Source organism: Ovis canadensis, chromosome 14 (assembly GCF_042477335.2).
Source record: "Ovis canadensis isolate MfBH-ARS-UI-01 breed Bighorn chromosome 14, ARS-UI_OviCan_v2, whole genome shotgun sequence".
Lineage (NCBI taxonomy): Eukaryota > Metazoa > Chordata > Mammalia > Artiodactyla > Bovidae > Ovis > Ovis canadensis.
This window is the reverse complement of record NC_091258.1, coordinates 28,104,317-28,120,384: the sequence shown is the minus strand read 5'-3', so window position 1 is coordinate 28,120,384 and position 16,068 is coordinate 28,104,317. Positions and strand designations below refer to the sequence as shown.

The 16,068-nt window shown below is 39.7% G+C and overlaps 1 protein-coding gene across 1 annotated transcript in view; it reads left to right on the top strand.

The window, feature by feature from the left end:
- Positions 1-960: 960 nt before the first annotated feature.
- The window catches only part of SHCBP1 (SHC binding and spindle associated 1), a 30,615-nt gene continuing 15,507 nt past the window's right edge, over positions 961-16,068 (top strand). The window contains exons 1-5 of the mRNA XM_069552737.1: positions 961-1,199; positions 5,466-5,633; positions 5,802-5,917; positions 7,335-7,543; positions 12,208-12,300. Coding sequence (XP_069408838.1) covers positions 1,091-1,199; positions 5,466-5,633; positions 5,802-5,917; positions 7,335-7,543; positions 12,208-12,300 — 695 coding nt within the window. The 5' untranslated portion in view covers positions 961-1,090. The remainder of the gene's footprint in view (positions 1,200-5,465; positions 5,634-5,801; positions 5,918-7,334; positions 7,544-12,207; positions 12,301-16,068) is intronic.

The window sequence follows — 16,068 nt, the reverse complement described above, 5'->3', positions numbered from 1 at the left end:
TTTCTGGAAAAGCTAGCTGAATTAAGTGCAGGTTTTTATAGTCACCTCTTCGGTTCCATTTCATTTCAGCTGTGAGGGATCTGAGAGACTTTAGCCCAAGGTTTTCCTTAAAGGCATTAAGTGGAAATGTCTTCCCTGTGATGACACTGTCATGACCAGGCCCTTGTCTTTCTGTGGGTCTCACCCTTCCTGGTGTTCCGGTAACCGCTGCCGTTGCCGGCCATCTCAACTCTGACTAGTAATGATCTGGAAGAACCATTAAAGGGTGGATTCAGGAATTTGACTGGTTTTTAATACCGGCTTTGCTGGGTTAACTTGGGCACTGCTTATTTTCTCAGTGACTCCGCTTCCTCATCTGTAAAATGGGAATAGTAAAATTTCTTTTCTCATAGGATAGTTTTTGAAGATTGAATAAGACACTGTAGGTAAAATATGCAGAAAGGTGTCTTGCACACAGTACTCAATAAATGTTAGCTATTATCATTGGAGGTTATATCTGTTGTTGATTAATAAATGTGGGTAAAACATACTTTTACATACTAAATATAATTTGATATTTTTTGAAAATATCCTCTTTGTGTAGATAGTCAAAGAAAGAGAAGGGGAAAGAGAAAGCCAGAGAGCAACAGATTTTTGGTGGTGAAAGGTTTGGAACCATCTAGGTCAATATATTATTAGAATTGAAGATGCTCTTCTGAGAGGTGAAGTGGTAATAATGGAAGAAACAAGTCTAAATACTGTTTTTTGACTCTCAAGCCAGTGCCTTTTCCACTCTACCCCACTCCAGGTATGGCTTGTTATTTTTTTGGAAATTATCCCAAATTATGTCCTAATTTAACTTCATACAAGTTCACCCCAGTAAACAAAAAGAGCAAGCTCTTGGACGACAACAGCAGTCGACCAGGCCAGTAGATAGCGCCCAGACACTCCCCTCCAGGGTGGGTGGAGACTGAAGGGGGCGGGGCTCGTGCCGACACCCGGGCCACCCCAGCCTTCCTTTAATTGGTCCCAGGGCCTCGGCCCACTATCCAATTAGAAGCGGCTGCGTCATCACATTACTGGGCAGGGAGGCCGCCCGCGGAAATTTGAAATGGCTGACGGGTTGCTGGCGGGTGGTGGGCTGGGGTCGGAAGCGATGGCGCCGGAGCCCGAGCTTCCTGGGTGGGCGGCCGAGGAGGAGCTGGAGCGCCTGGAGAAAGGTGAGCACCCGCCGTGCGGGAGGAGCTGCCGTCTGCGACAGACCGTGTCGGCAGCGCGGGGGGCGTTGGGGCTCTCCGAGGGCGCCTGGGGCGCAGGCCTTCCGGACCTGGCTGGCCTGGGTGGCGGCTGTGACTGGGCCAGGCCCCGACCCACTCTCTGGACGTCGAATCGGGAGGTACCCAGGACACCTCTCCTCCTCGCCCAATCTGGCCTCAGCTTCCTCTAGACTGGAGGGACTGGGGCGGGGCGGGGATCCCTACTGTTGCTGTCTGGGTGTCCCTCCACCCCGCCCTGCCCCGCCCTTGTGCGCGAGTTTGTGTGTTTAGAGTGGACGCATATTTTTATTTGCATCTCAAAGGAGATCACGTACCACTGCCCCCTTTCCCGAAGGAAATTGGACGCTTGGCCTAGAGAGCAGTACTGAGCGTTGAGAGCAGGTGACGTGCCCAAAGGAAGGGGAGCCAATTTGTGACACTGTAAAAAAATAGAACCCAGGTCTAATTCTCAGTCCTTTCTGTCTCTTCTTGGAGACTCCGTTTTTCCCCCCTGATATTTTAAGGTGGTTCAGGCTTTTACTTTAACATTTTCAGTTGTATTGTGTAGTGGCAAGAGTCCTGGAGAAGTGAGAAAACGTTAAGTGGAACTTAATTCCACTACTCACCCCTCTTTGTGATCTGGCAACAGTCAGGTGACTTCAGTTTTCTCATCGGCAAAACAGGTAGTAGTGTTGCTGAGTGGTGAAGATTAAGTGAAGTAATGTGTGAAAAGTATTTCAGATCGGCTCTGAACACACATAACGTAAAATTTACCATCTTAACCATTTTTGACATGGATTCAATCCCTGGGTTGGGAAGATAATCTGGAATAAGAAATGGCAACCCACTCTTGGATTCTTGCCTGAAAAATCATATAGACAGAGGAGCCTGGCAGGCTACAGACCATGGGGTGGCGGAGTTGGTTAGCCACTGAGTACCTAACCAGTTTTAAGTGTACAGTTAAGTGGTATTAAACACATTCACATTGTTGTGTAGCCATCACCACCAGCTGTTACTATGACTCTCTTCATCTTGTACACTGAAACTCTGTACCATCTGTTACTATGATTCTTCTCATTTTGTAAACTGAAACTCTGTACCTGTTGAATAATAACTCCACATTCGCCCCTCTCCCGAGCCCTTGGCAACTACCCTTTTTTTTTGACTACTTTTAAGTACCTCATATCAGTGGAATTACACAGTATTTGTCTTTCTGTGACTGACTGGCTTATTTCACTCCGCCTAATGTTCATCCAGCATAATCATAAATCTCTTCCTTTTTTAAAGCTAAATAGTTTTAGCTGTGAACATGCCTGTACAAATATCTCTTGGAGACCCTGCTTCAAACTGCTGGGTAATATGGTAATTCTATTTTTAAATTTTTGAAGAATCACCGTAAGTTTTCCATAGTGGCTATACCATTTTACATGCCTACCAACAGCTCACAAGGGTTCCTGTTTCTCCACATCTTTAACAACACTTGTTTTCTTGGTAGCTTCTCATTGTTTTTTGGATAATAGTCACCTAATGGGTGTGAGATGGAGTACTATTTCTTTAAAAAACATATCTATATTATGTGATGGATGGTGTGAAATAGTTTATTCTCTTAATTGAAGTTGGCATACTGTTTTCATCTTCCCGAGGTTCAGAGAGATTTTCACACATTTGATAAGGTATTGATGTCCTCTGAAGCTCAGGTATATTGGTGTCTGTGAGCCGGAAACCCTAGTGTACACCTTGGTTATCTTGTTGCCAAGTCCAAACTCACTTCCTGCTCTCTGCACCACAGGCCAATAAATTGAGAGAGGAGTTGTTGGCACAAGGAATAGTGACTTTATTTGGAAAGCCAGCAGACCGAGAGGATTGTGGACTAGTGTCCCAAAGAACCATCTTGCCAAAGTTAGAATTCAGCTTTCCTTTATACTGAAAGGGGAGAGGGTGTGGCTGGTTGTTGCACACTTCTTTGTTTCAGAAGCCTTTATTCTTGCAGCTGTTGGGTAGGGCAAGTCATGATGTTTCTTTAAACCTTCAACAAAGCAAATGTTATTCTTTGTTCTGCAACGTTTTATCTGTATATGAATGGGGAAAAGTTGTTATACCTTTAGAGGTCAGAGCCTTGAGAATGAGCTATCCTGTCTATTTCAGGCTATAGGCAACAATCTTGTATCAAAGTAATAGAATACAAAGATTAAAGTATAAGAAACAGATCCAATATGGAGTCAAATTTGTTCTTCCCTGTTACAGTCTGTGGGGTCGCATAATTCTGGTGCCCTAAACTGGGGCAAAGAAGTGGAAGGAGGGAGAAATATAAGGGATGGGGGAAGAGAAAGAGACTCCTGCTAAAAGTCTCAGATAACCTTCCTGAAACCACTGGAAAGGACTTAGCTGATCTAAATGCTATCCTCAGCATGTTTATTTATTATAGTGGTCATTTTAAAATGACTGCTGTTAAAAATATCATATTACACAGAATTAGGTATGCCACTAGCTCAATCACGCCTTGTGAAACATAATTACATACAGCCCAAACCTAATTCGATTAGCATTTTCTAATCCTTTCGTTAGACACAGGCACTGAAATTAAAGAGGAGAAACCTAGTAGCTTTGGTGAAGTAAGTGAAAGTGAAGTCACTCAGTCATGTTCGACTCTTTGTGACGGACCCCATGGACTGTAGCCTACCAGGCTCCTCCAACCATGGGATTTTCCATGGATGACCCACTGGAGTGGGTTGCGATTTCCTTCTCCAGGAGATCTTCCTGACCCAGGGATTGAACCTGGTCTCCTGCACTGTAGGCAGACGCTTTACCATCTGAACTACCAGGGGAGTCCATTGGCAGGTCAATATAAACCCCCTGCCATAAGCCCTATGAGGTCACCGTGGAACTGCAGAACAGGGCTCCTCACTTGATTTGTGTGGGGCATGTCATTCATTCACACAAGCACACTGTAGAGTTAGTAAATTATAGCAGAAAACATGGTCGCTAGGAGAACAAAGAACTAGAGCAAGCATCCTTGCCATGTCCTAAAGAATCCCCGACGGGCCCCCAAGATAAAAGGTTGCTGCTGAACCACAAAAGACGCCTGGATTCTTGGCCTCTGGAGGAGAATTCAGTCTGGGGCCAGTGACGAGGCTTGATCGCTCAGAGCTTTTGTGTAATAAAGTTTTATTAAAGTATAAAAGAGATAGATGTTACGCATTATTAAGAGTGCATATCCGTGTTTATTGAGTGGTATTGACAGGTGATATTGGAGAAATTAAAGGGAAGTTTCAATTTGTCTTAAGATGATATATCGGAAACCACCTCTACATTTAATACAGCTTTATGGAATTTTTTTTTTTAATGATTGTAGGATATTTGACCATTATGAGTTGCTTTGCTGTTGTTATTCAGTCCCTCAGTTGTGTCTGACTCTTTGCAACCTCATGGACTGCAGTACACCAGGCTTTCCCCGTCTCCCGGAGCTTGCTCAAACTCATGTCCATTGATGCCATCCAACCGTCTCATCCTCCATCATCCCCTTCTCCTGCCTTCAGTCTTCCCCAGCATCAGGGTGTTTTCCAGTGAGTCGGCTCTTCCCATCACATGGCCAAAGTACTGGAGCTTCACCTTCAGCGTCAGTCCTTCAGTGAATATTCAGGGTTGATTTCCTTTAGAATCGGCTAGTTTGGTCTCCTTGCTGTCCAAGGGACTCTCGAGAGTCTTCTCAAGTGCCGCAGTTCCAAGATATCAGTTCTGCACTCAGCCTTTTTTCTTGTCCAGCTCTCACATCCAGACATGACTACTGAAAAAACCACTTAACTATATGGACCTTTGTAGGCAAGTAATATATCTGCTTTTTAATACATTGCCTAGGTTTGTCATTGTTTTTCTTCCTCTATAGCTCTAGTAATAATCATAGCTATATCTTCTGAAGGAGAACTTGGGTGATTTCCACTGAATTAAAAAACAACCCTCTTTCTTTGCCTCACAGAACAGCAACAAAAACCTAACCCATGGAAGATTTTAAGTTCTTAACTGTTCTGAAGTAAAACTTGAGTTTTGAGATACTTTTAAATTTAGAAAAAAAAATTTTTTTTGATAGTGATAGAGGTAAGTAAAGCATTATATCCAAATCCTTGTTTATATTTTATTTGAAATTTCTAAGCAAATATATGAAAATAGAAGCGGTTGATAGGCATTCGAGGTGTCTGGGATAGTTGCACCTGACTGTTTTTCTTGCTCTCTTAGGTTTGTTTGAAAATGAAGATTCATGCAGTGATTGCAGTGATCATGCTAAACCAGGTAGTAGCTTACAAAGCTTTGTGCCAGAAGGAAAAACTCATTTCCCAGAAATGTTCCAGACAAGTCAACTTTTGTTCTATGAGCGATTCAGAGCTTATCAAGATTACATTTTAGGTGAGTAGGTCCTTTTTTTTTGCTTCTTTTATCTTTTAATTTACAGGTAAATTGTCTCAGTTCCTCAGACTGCCATTGCTGGTTCTGAGAAAGTAGACTTACAAGGATTTATTAACCTCTCTCTGCTTTACGCTGTCTCAATTCTTATTGTGTTTAATTTGTTTGTAGCTGACTGCAAGGCCTCTGAGGTAAAAGAATTCACAGCTGAGTTCTTAGAGAAGGTCCTTGAACCATCTGGATGGCGGGCAGTCTGGCACACTAATGTGTTTGAGGTGCTAGTTGAGGTAAATTTAATTCTGTTGTTAAGACATTTATCTCTACCTAAAAACACTTTCCCTCAAACTGTTGTAACCTAAGTGCTTATTTTTAATTAAGATTTATGAGCTGATTGAAAATGGTGTGTCTTTTCACACCTAATTGCTGTGGTGTAAGAAGTGTTCTGCAAATTTTAAAGGCAACTGAAGAGGGAATTGGGGTGGTTTAAGTTTCACCGTCCTTTAAAAAAGGGAAATGGACGAGAAACCTATGAAGTGGGGGAGGTATTTGAGACCATTTAAAAAATAAGATGCCTAATTATAAAGTCAGTGGGGTTTGAATTAGTTTTTTATAAAGTCAGTGGGGTTTGAATTAATTTTTTATCTTCTTAGTTATAGCCCATTAAAGTAGCTCAAACCAAGTAGGCATTTTAAAACTAGCCTATTTTTTGCCTAACAGATTTGTAGGTATGTAGTTAATCTATTGATATTATGTTCCACTGCAGAAAGTAAAAACAGTCTTATTTTTCAACTGGCTGGGCCTTTTACATTAAATTTGCACTCTACTTAGAGCTGTGAATTTTTCTCAGTGTTTGTTAACTGAACCACAAAAAAAAAAAAAACCCCATTAAACTAAAATGGTAAACCAGGGAGTGTGTGTACAGCTTGTATCTGCAGCCCCTTTAGAAAATGACATCACATCCTACAGTGACTGTATATGAGGCAGTGGTTTGCAAGCAGCTGCTGCTCATGGATGTTTAAATTTTGGATTATGCTAATACCTTTGGTTGCAGTTCAGGCCATTAAGTTGATTATGATAGTAACGCCCTCCCCTCAACCTACCTCAGTTCTCTAAAAGCAGCCAAAATCATTATTTTAGAAGAGAAATGTGCCATTCCCCTGCATTCCTCTAATGCATCGCATATACTAGAGGTCTGGTTTTGGCTTTCTGGCCTCTCATCGTTGGATAACATGTAAAAGCCAAGCTCCTTCAGTGCCCTTCCTGTCCTGATCTTGCCTCTCTTGTCCCCTCCTGCTGCCCCTACCTCATTTCCTTCCTTTTGTTCCAGCAAGAAAAACTGCTTCTCTGCTCTTCAGCTGCCAACCTCATCTCTGCCTCAGGGCCTTTTCATCTTTCCTCCTCTTGAAACAGCTGCTTCCTTTTCATCCCAGCTCAAAAGAGACTTCCCCAACCCTTCCAGTAAAACCAGACCACCACCCCTGCTACTTATTCTTTGTCACATACTTGTTGCCACCTTATTTGTCACTTTGATTACAATGTCAGCTCCATGTGGGTACAAGCCAGGTCTGTTCTGTTTGTCCTTACGTATGGAAGAAGGCTCTCCACTCCCATTTCATGCTTTAAAAAAGAAATCAGGCTGTAAATAGTGTTTTAGATGTATCTTAATTTTCATTTGTGTATGTTAAGTCACATTTTAAATTTCAGGTCACAGATGTAGACTTCACAGCTTTGAAGGCAGTGGTGAGGCTTGCCGATCCGTACCTCTGTGAATCGCAAGTGAGCGCTTTTACTTTGGAGTGTATGAAAGAACTCCTTGATCTGAAGGAATACCGGTTGCCCCTGCAGGAGCTGTGGGTGGTGTTTGATGATTCTGGATTATTTGACCAGACAGCACTTGCAATTGAGCATGTCAGGTAGGAATAGAGGTTGATAAAAGTAACCTTGTGGCCAAAAACTTTGGATGAAATGCTGTAATTCTGGTCTGTATTATACCTAGATTTAAAGCTCAAACTGTAAATCTGGTCACTGCAGACGTCTATTAAAATATTCAAAGATAGAGGGATCTTTTTTAAATTAAAGAATGATTTCAATGTTTAAAATTTTCATTTTGAGCTAATTTCAGACTTACAGAAAAGTTGAGAAAAGTAGTACTAGGGATTCCTGTATAGCCTTTTCTCAGTGTCCCCAAATATTAACAAAAGACAGGGGATTCTTAATTTGGTTTGTATATGTTTGGAAACTGCCTTAAAAATTCTGGATGCTAAGGCTATAGTTGATACACTTAAATATAAGGAAAGGAAAGAAACTGATATACCATCACCTGTGCACTGATAAGACTAACATACAATGTTTTCACGGATGTGTCTAGCTAAAGATGTTTTCTCAGGCCACTTCTGGGATCCTTAGAGGGGGTGTGCATGCCTTTCAACCTTTTTTGGCTGAGTTGGTTTCCTCTTGTACAGGTGCATGCCTTGTCCCTTAAATGAGAAGGAAACTCATACCTCATGTTTTCTTTAGTTTCAGATAACTTTTTTGGCAGATAGTTCCTGATACAGATAGTTCTTTTGAATCATCTTTTTATATTTACTAAGGAAGGCTTATTTTTGGCCATTTGAAAGTAGACTTATATTCCTCCATAAACTGGAAGACTGGATAATATAAAGGTCATGTTAATAATGCTGCTTGGTGTTGTGTAGTTCAAAAAGTAATTTCCAGTTTCTATACCATTCGTGAGTTAACCTGGTTTTCTTGAACTTAATTTGATACTCTACAAAGAAGCAAAGTGTCTTGCACCCTATCTCTGACACTTCATGGAAGATTTCTAATTGTATTCAAGGACATTCAACTGTAGTTATTCAATATTAGGCCAAACAATATAAATCTAAAGAACTGGCTTATGTCCAGAACCAAAATAACTCCCTTATGTTTCTCTCACTTTAAAAAGCTGTCAACTGAGACATTTGAAAGTAAAGGGATAATTGATGCATTTAGGAAATTAGAAATCAGGGAGTTAATCTCATGGGTATAGAAGTTGGTAGAAAGACAAGTATCTGGAATTAGTATTATTTGAAGGAGAACCTGGCTAAATTATTCTTCATTTTGAGGGCTCAGATTCTGATCACTGTCAATAAAAGGTCAGATTATAAGAGTCTTCATTTGTTCATTTCATTCAGTATGTGTTTCAGTGCTGCGTCTTGAGTTGAGGATGAGATTTGAGTGGTGCACAAAACAGGCACAGTCGCCATCACCAGGGAGTTGGCAGTCTAAATGTGGGAGATGAAACTTGGTGAAATAATCACATAAAGATGTGTGTGTGATTGGAAACTGCAGTGAGTGCTCTGAGGGATTCCAGAGTGTTCTAAGACTAGCTCAGGTTTCTGTAATATGGTTATTACCTGAGGAAATGGTATTGGAACTTGGGTCTGAAGGGTTTGCTAGGTGAAAGTTGTTGCGGCAGGGTGGAGGACGAAACATGTTGGGAAGCTCTGAATTTAAGGAGCCAAAAGCCCAGACTGGTTGGAACGTAGACAGTGATCGATGAGACTTAGGAAACCAGCTTAGAGGTTATCAGGGGTCAGAAGACACAGTGATTTGTTAGCCAATGAATCATTTTTGTCTTCAAGTGCAATGGGAAACCCGTGAAGGGTTTTCAATCAAGGGAGAATATGATCAGCTTTTTATTTGAAAGTTTCGTTCTGGCTGCTGTGTAGAAAGTAAATGGAGGGGGAACAGGTAGAGAGACCAGTTAAGAGACAGAGTGGACTAGAGTGGAGATATAGCAAATACAGATTAGGCTTATTGAGAAAGTAGGATGGCTAAGACTTGATGGTGGAATGGATATGGGAGAAGGCAAGGATGACTCCCAAGTTTCTGTCTCGAGAGGATAAACACTGGTGGAAGTGCAGATGTGAATGAAAGGTGATTGACCAGTTTTGAGCTGGGTCATGAAGTATAAATATAAGATTGTGTGTTAGTCGCTCAGTCCTGTCCGACTCTTTGCAGCCTCAGGGACTGTACCTTGCCAGGCTCCTCTGCCCATAGAATTCTCCAGGCAGGAATACTGGAGTGGGTTGCCATTCCGTTCTCCAGGGAATCTTCCTGACCCAGGGGTTGAAACCAGGTCTCGTGCCTTGGAGGCAGATTCTTTTACCGTCTGAGCCATCAGGGAAGGCCAAATATAAGCTCACCAGGTGGAAAAGGTGGAAGACAGTCTGACCAACATGTCACAGCGGGTTTGAAAGAGCTTGCGAAATTGGAAGTTTGCATATAGAGGCTCCGAGGCAAGACAGGTGCTCTAGAAGTGGATTGTAAGTCCATCTAATATCACCAGTCTCAGGAATTTGGACTTTGTTTTGAAGACAGCAAGGAGCCAGCAGTTTTTTGGTTGAGTAAAGGCATGCTCAGGTTTCTCAGCTGGTGCTTGTGGTAAAGAACCCGCTAGCCAATGCAGGAGACATAATAGACGTGGATTCGATTCCTGGGTCGGGAAGATCCCCTGGAGGCGGGCATGGCCACCCACTCCAGTATTCTCGCCTGGAGAATCCCATGGACAGAGGAGCCTGGAAGGCTACAGTCCATAGCGTCACAGAGTCGGACACAACTGAAGCGACTTAGCACGCACTCACACAAAGGCATGCTCAGGTATTTTTTTTGTTCTTAAGAGATGGACTCCAGAGGGTGAAGAGACTATAAGAATTAAAAGAATGGCTTCATTTTTTTAAAAAATTATTTTCTAATTGAAAGATAATTGCTTTATAGAACTTTGTTGTTTTGTGTCAAACATCAACATGAATCCAAAGATAGCGTCATGTTCACTGCTCCCTCCTTTTCAACTTTTTGACAGTTATATAGTCTGTACTTACTGGCTTTCCACTCACGCCTCTACTTCTACAGGATTGAAATTGTGCTTAAGGTCACCTATATTCTCATGGCTAGTCATCACTCCTCTGATCTCATCTTGCCTTGACCTCTTGGTCATATTCTAATTATTTGACAATTCTCATCTTTTTAATATCCTCTCCTCCCAGCTTCTGGGACACCGCCTTATGATGGGCTTGCTTTTTTAGTAATCTTGGCCTGGCCAGCTCTTCCTCTCATACTCAAATTTCAGAGTGTAATCTCCCAGGGCTTAGGGCTAGGCTATCTACTCTTCTCTCTCTCTAATCAGCTTTAGAAACACATTAGAATCTCCTGGGACTTTTCTTTATAGGAGTATTCCAGCTGGTACATGAAGAAAGAATGATGAGAGTATCAGTATTTGCAACCCATAATAAAATAGAGATGGCCAGGCATCATGTGCTTTGCGATGAAAGTACATTCTATCCCTTGAAGCATTCTTGCCAAAAAGTCTTTCCTAAAGATGATCAAGCCTCTAGTTCTTACTATCAGTTTACTAGAAATAAAGGAAACAGAACAGGTTAAATGACCCCATGGGGATGCAATCAGTAAAATTCAGAGTGTGGGAAACTTAAATAAATTGCAAGGTGAAAAAGAAGGATGGATAATCTATAGCGTAAAAGTGATTTAATTAAATTTAATGGCTGACCTTTGTTTGGATCTTGATTTGAATTTGCCAAATATAATAAAACAACAGAAGCAACAATGAAAGAAAGAGATAATCAGGGAAAACAAAACACTGAGGATACTTGGTTATTAAGTAATTAAAACTTTTTTGTATAAGGATTTATTTCAGAGGCACAAAGTAAACACTTACGAGTGATATGTCAGAAATTTGCTTTAAAGTAATCCAGTGTCAGTATGGTGGGGGTAGGAGAGCAGAGAAGCAAGTGGGTGGAGTAGAGGTAAATGAGATTGCCAGGAGTTGGTGTTGTCAAAGCTGGATCATGGATACATGGTATTCATGATACTTTTTGTTCTTGTAAATGTTTGAAACTTTTGATGATAAAAGATTTGTTAAATTACTTTGGGGAACTTTAAAAAAATGTGGATCCTGTACACTCTCTCTCCTGTCTCCCACCCAAGAGATTCTGATTAATTGGTCTGGGATAGGGCGGCAAATCAATTTTTAAAGGCTTCCCAGTGGACTCCAATGTGCAACCAGAGTTGAGAACTACTGCTTTATGTCTCTGGATGATCTCATCTATTGCTTTAATGCCATCTATATGCTGACAACTTCCAGATTTATGTCTCTAGCCTTGACCTTTTTCTTGAGCTCAGGTTCTGTATATTCATCTGCACTCTTTTTTTTTTTTTTTTCATCTGCACTCTTGACGTTACCACTTGGAGTTCAAATAGGCATCTCAACCTGAATGTAGTGAAAACAGAACTCTTTGTTTTTAGCCCTAAACTTGTTTCTCTCCCAGTCTTTTCTAATCAAATGCCATTACTTTCCACCAAGTTTCAGATGGTCAATAGTTCTTCTGATAAAAATAAGGTTGTAACAGAACCAGTGTTGTAGAAAAACTTCTTTAGCCAATCCAAAGAAGTTCCTGTGGAACTCATGATTGTCAAGTTAGCAGATATGCATTCTTCTTCATATTTGGTAGACTTGTTTGATTTACTCTTACCTCACTAACATTTTGAGCCAGTGACTGAGTGATACTGATTTACTTTTCAGGTTTTTCTATCAGAACATTTGGAGGAGTTGGGATGAAGAAGAGGAGGATGAGTATGATTATTTTGTCAGATGTGTTGAACCTCGATTGAGATTGTAAGTGTTTATTAGTGGCCTTGAACATGTTGGAAAAAATAGCTATTTATGGTTTAATTTAACCCGTGTTTTGTGTATACTGTATATATATTCCAGGGGCCTACAGACAGAGACAAATAGTATAACCCATTGTTGCTGCTGCTGCTAAGTCGCTTCAGTCATGTCTGACTCTGTGCGACCCCACAGACAGCAGCCCACCAGGCTACCCCATCCCTGGAATTCTCCAGGCAAGAACACTGGAGTTGCCATTTCCTTCTCCAATGCATGAAAGTGAAAAGTGAAAGTGAAGTCGCTCAGTCGTGTCCAACCCTCAGCGACCCCATGGACTGCAGCCTACCAGGCTCCTCCATTCATGGGATTTTACAAGCAAGAGTACTGGAGTGGGGTGCCATTGCCTTCTCCAATAACCCATTGACAAGTTATTAAATGAAATTTGTATAAGTGCAGAGAAACCTACTTTGTGTTTATAAACCTACTTGTAGTGTTTTTAGAATCTAAAAGCAGAGAATTCAAGAACATATAAGTTAACAGCTTCCTTGTTTTTGAATTTAAGTAAAACTCAGTTGAGCATATATTAAAAAGAACCAAATTCAAAGATAATTGTTTCAAAAACAGTGAAATTAATTGAATTATAGAACACTTCTTTTTAATTTAAAGACTACTTTTAAAGACAGGGGTTTACTCTAAGTAAAGTACTAGGCTAAACAGATTTACCTCAGGATGTTTTGTCAAGTTATTTTCCTTAAATCTTATTTTACAGATAAAAATACTGCATAGTTAATATTGATGGTGAATAAAAATTTCCAAAATAGCTAAACAAATATAACACATAGTTAAGTAAACAAAATACCTAAACACTTTCTTCTGATATATCATGTTTTGGTAGGGAAAAACCCTTCCATTATAAAAATACCCCAAATTAACCATGCAACCCAAGTAGTTGTCCTGCACTGACTTTGTTAAATGTTGTTTCCACTAGATGGTGCCATAAGATCAGATAATTTTTTTTGATACTTGTGCACTGTAATTTAATAGGCAGTGCTGCAGTAAGAATAAAATTAGACCTTGCATGATAAAAATAAATTGCAGAAGGTAATTTTTTTTCCCTGTGTAAAAGATGATGTGGTTACATAAGATAAGGCAGTACTCTTTACATTTCTGTAGAACTGATTTGATTTAGTAAGTTTCCCTTGGTTTAAATAGTAAGTCGTAAGTAAAAAATACCTGAGAAGTTTGGTTAAGGTTGGTTCTACTTGGTTTAGAATTATGAATGTCTAATTTCAGATTTTCATAAATTGGCTATGATTTTTGTTTAGCCTTTCCAATTTTTCCATTGTTCATTTCCCGTTTTTCTATAATGTAGTCAATAAAATCCAGACTTTCAATAAGCTTGCATCTTTTCTAGTTTTGATACACTTGCTCTTAAAGAGCAGTGATTGGTTTTGATTGAAGGGAAATGTAATGGATGAGTATCGTGTATCTGGCAAATTTGATCTTTATTTGGAAAATATTCCGATTTGACAGCTTTATATATTCGAACAATAAGAAATTATTTACATACATATCTTATACTTCACTGGCAGATGGAAAAGCATAAGAGAGGAATTGTTTTCAATTATGGAGAAGAACTATGGGACTTGATGGGGAAACCAGAATGTTATCAAATATAGACAGACTCTTTAAAAGGTCCCTGGGATAGGACAGGAGTAGAGCTATTAATAGGCAAGAGCTAAAGGGAATAAAACTCTATTGTCTTGATTTTGCATTGTGAGGTAAATATTTTTCCTTTCTAATTCAAAACACTCTGCTTCAAAGGTTATGGGTCTGAGACACCGGTATTGGTTCATTACTTTCAGACTATGAAGCATCACTATAATGACAAGAAATAAGCTGAATGGCATGGATATTGGAAGTACTAAGAAACTTATTTTAAAATTTGAGTCTTAATCTCCATAAGTTAATAGACCAGTGATTGGGTTCCCCAGTTTCTTGTCTGCAAAATGGAATTCTAGAATATTTTTAAATGAGTACGGATTAACCAAAGCAGACAAAATCCTTGCTTTTCAAGCTTCACCTAACTCATTTACGTGAAAAGTGGAGAAAGTATTTTTTATTCATCTTAAATACTATTTAAATGCTCGCTGTAATTTGATGTGAATTTGTTTAGGATATGGTTTTCTTTTTTTGTCCTCTCTTTAGAGCATGACAAAGTTAAGACGTTAAGGCAATAGTGCACAACCTTGGCTGTACATTAGAATCTCCAGGGAATTTTAAAAAAATACTCCTCTGCTTCTAAAGACTAATTTAATTGGTCTGGATGGGGACCTGAGCATCTGTATTTTTAAAAGTTCCCCAGTGATCCTAATAAGCAGCCAAGGTTAAGAAGCTCTGGCCTATAAAACCCAGCAAACCGACTGCTGGGCATACACACCAAGGGAACCCGAATTGAAGGAGACACATTACTCAGCTATAAAAAAGAACACATTTGAGTCAGTTCTTCAGAGGTGGATAAAACTGGAGCCTATTATACAGAGTGAAGTGAGACAGAAAGAAAAACACCAGTACAGTATATTAACATATATATATGGAATTTAGAAAGATGGTAACGATGACCCTATATGTAAGACAGCAAAAGAGACACAGATGTAAAGAACAGACTTTTGGACTCTGGGAGAAGGTGAGGGTGGGATGATTTGAGAGAATAGCATTGAAACATGTATATTACCATATGTGAAACAGATGACCAGTCCAAGTTCAATGCATGAAGCAGGGCACTCAAAGCCTGTGGTGCACCGGGACAACCCAGAGGGATGGGATAGGGAGGGAGTGGGAGGGGTTTCAGGATGGGATGAGGGGCCTTGTGTACACCTGTGGCTGATTCATGTCGGTGCAGCAAAAACCACCGCAATATTATTAAGTAATTAGCCTCCAATTAAAATAAATCAACTTTTAAAAAAAGAAGCTCTGCCCTAAGTCAATATACTTGAGAAATAAAGCAATTATTTTAGAACTATAGGTAGTGAAATAATACTATATTTTCAAATCCATTTCATATCCATTAACTTAATTGCACATTTATAAATTACTGCATCTAAAAGAACTTTTTGTTGTGTTTATATATTTGAGAAGGTATATAAATTAATAATAAACTTTAAGTGCTAACAGTGTTGTCCAATACAAAATACAAGGTTATTTTGTTTTAATCACTCTCTAGTTTAGTAATAACAGCTTTATTTTTTTTCTCAGAATCTCAAAGGCTTGTGTTTTTTAAATACTCTGGTAATCTTCCTGAAGAAATATTTGGCAAATTCTGCTCCATAGTGCTTAAAATGCAGGAAAGGACTAGATGATTTGAATCATTTAAATTTTGTAATCCTGTAAATGTGGTAATCTTAAACATTGTTTTGAACTATTCGGGATGCTTTCCTCCCCACCCCATCTCCAGATTGTCCACTGCCACCCACTTATTAAGATTTTGAATTTAATATATGAGAAAATAATTTCTTATTAAATAATAATTACAAATTGTGCAACATAAGCTTTCAGTGCTTCAAAAACACAAATGCTTGGATCTAAGGGGAAAAAAAAATAGCAACTCCTCAAAAGAAAAATTAGTGGCCTTAATGAAGTGGCCCTTAAACTTTCAATAACATCCACCTATTTAGTGAGACTTAAGATGTTGCTGAGTTGCATACTCTGAGACACTTTTCTAATGAGGTCTTTGAGGACTAAATGGCTGTCTTAGTGATGGAAAAATGTGTCTGAAAG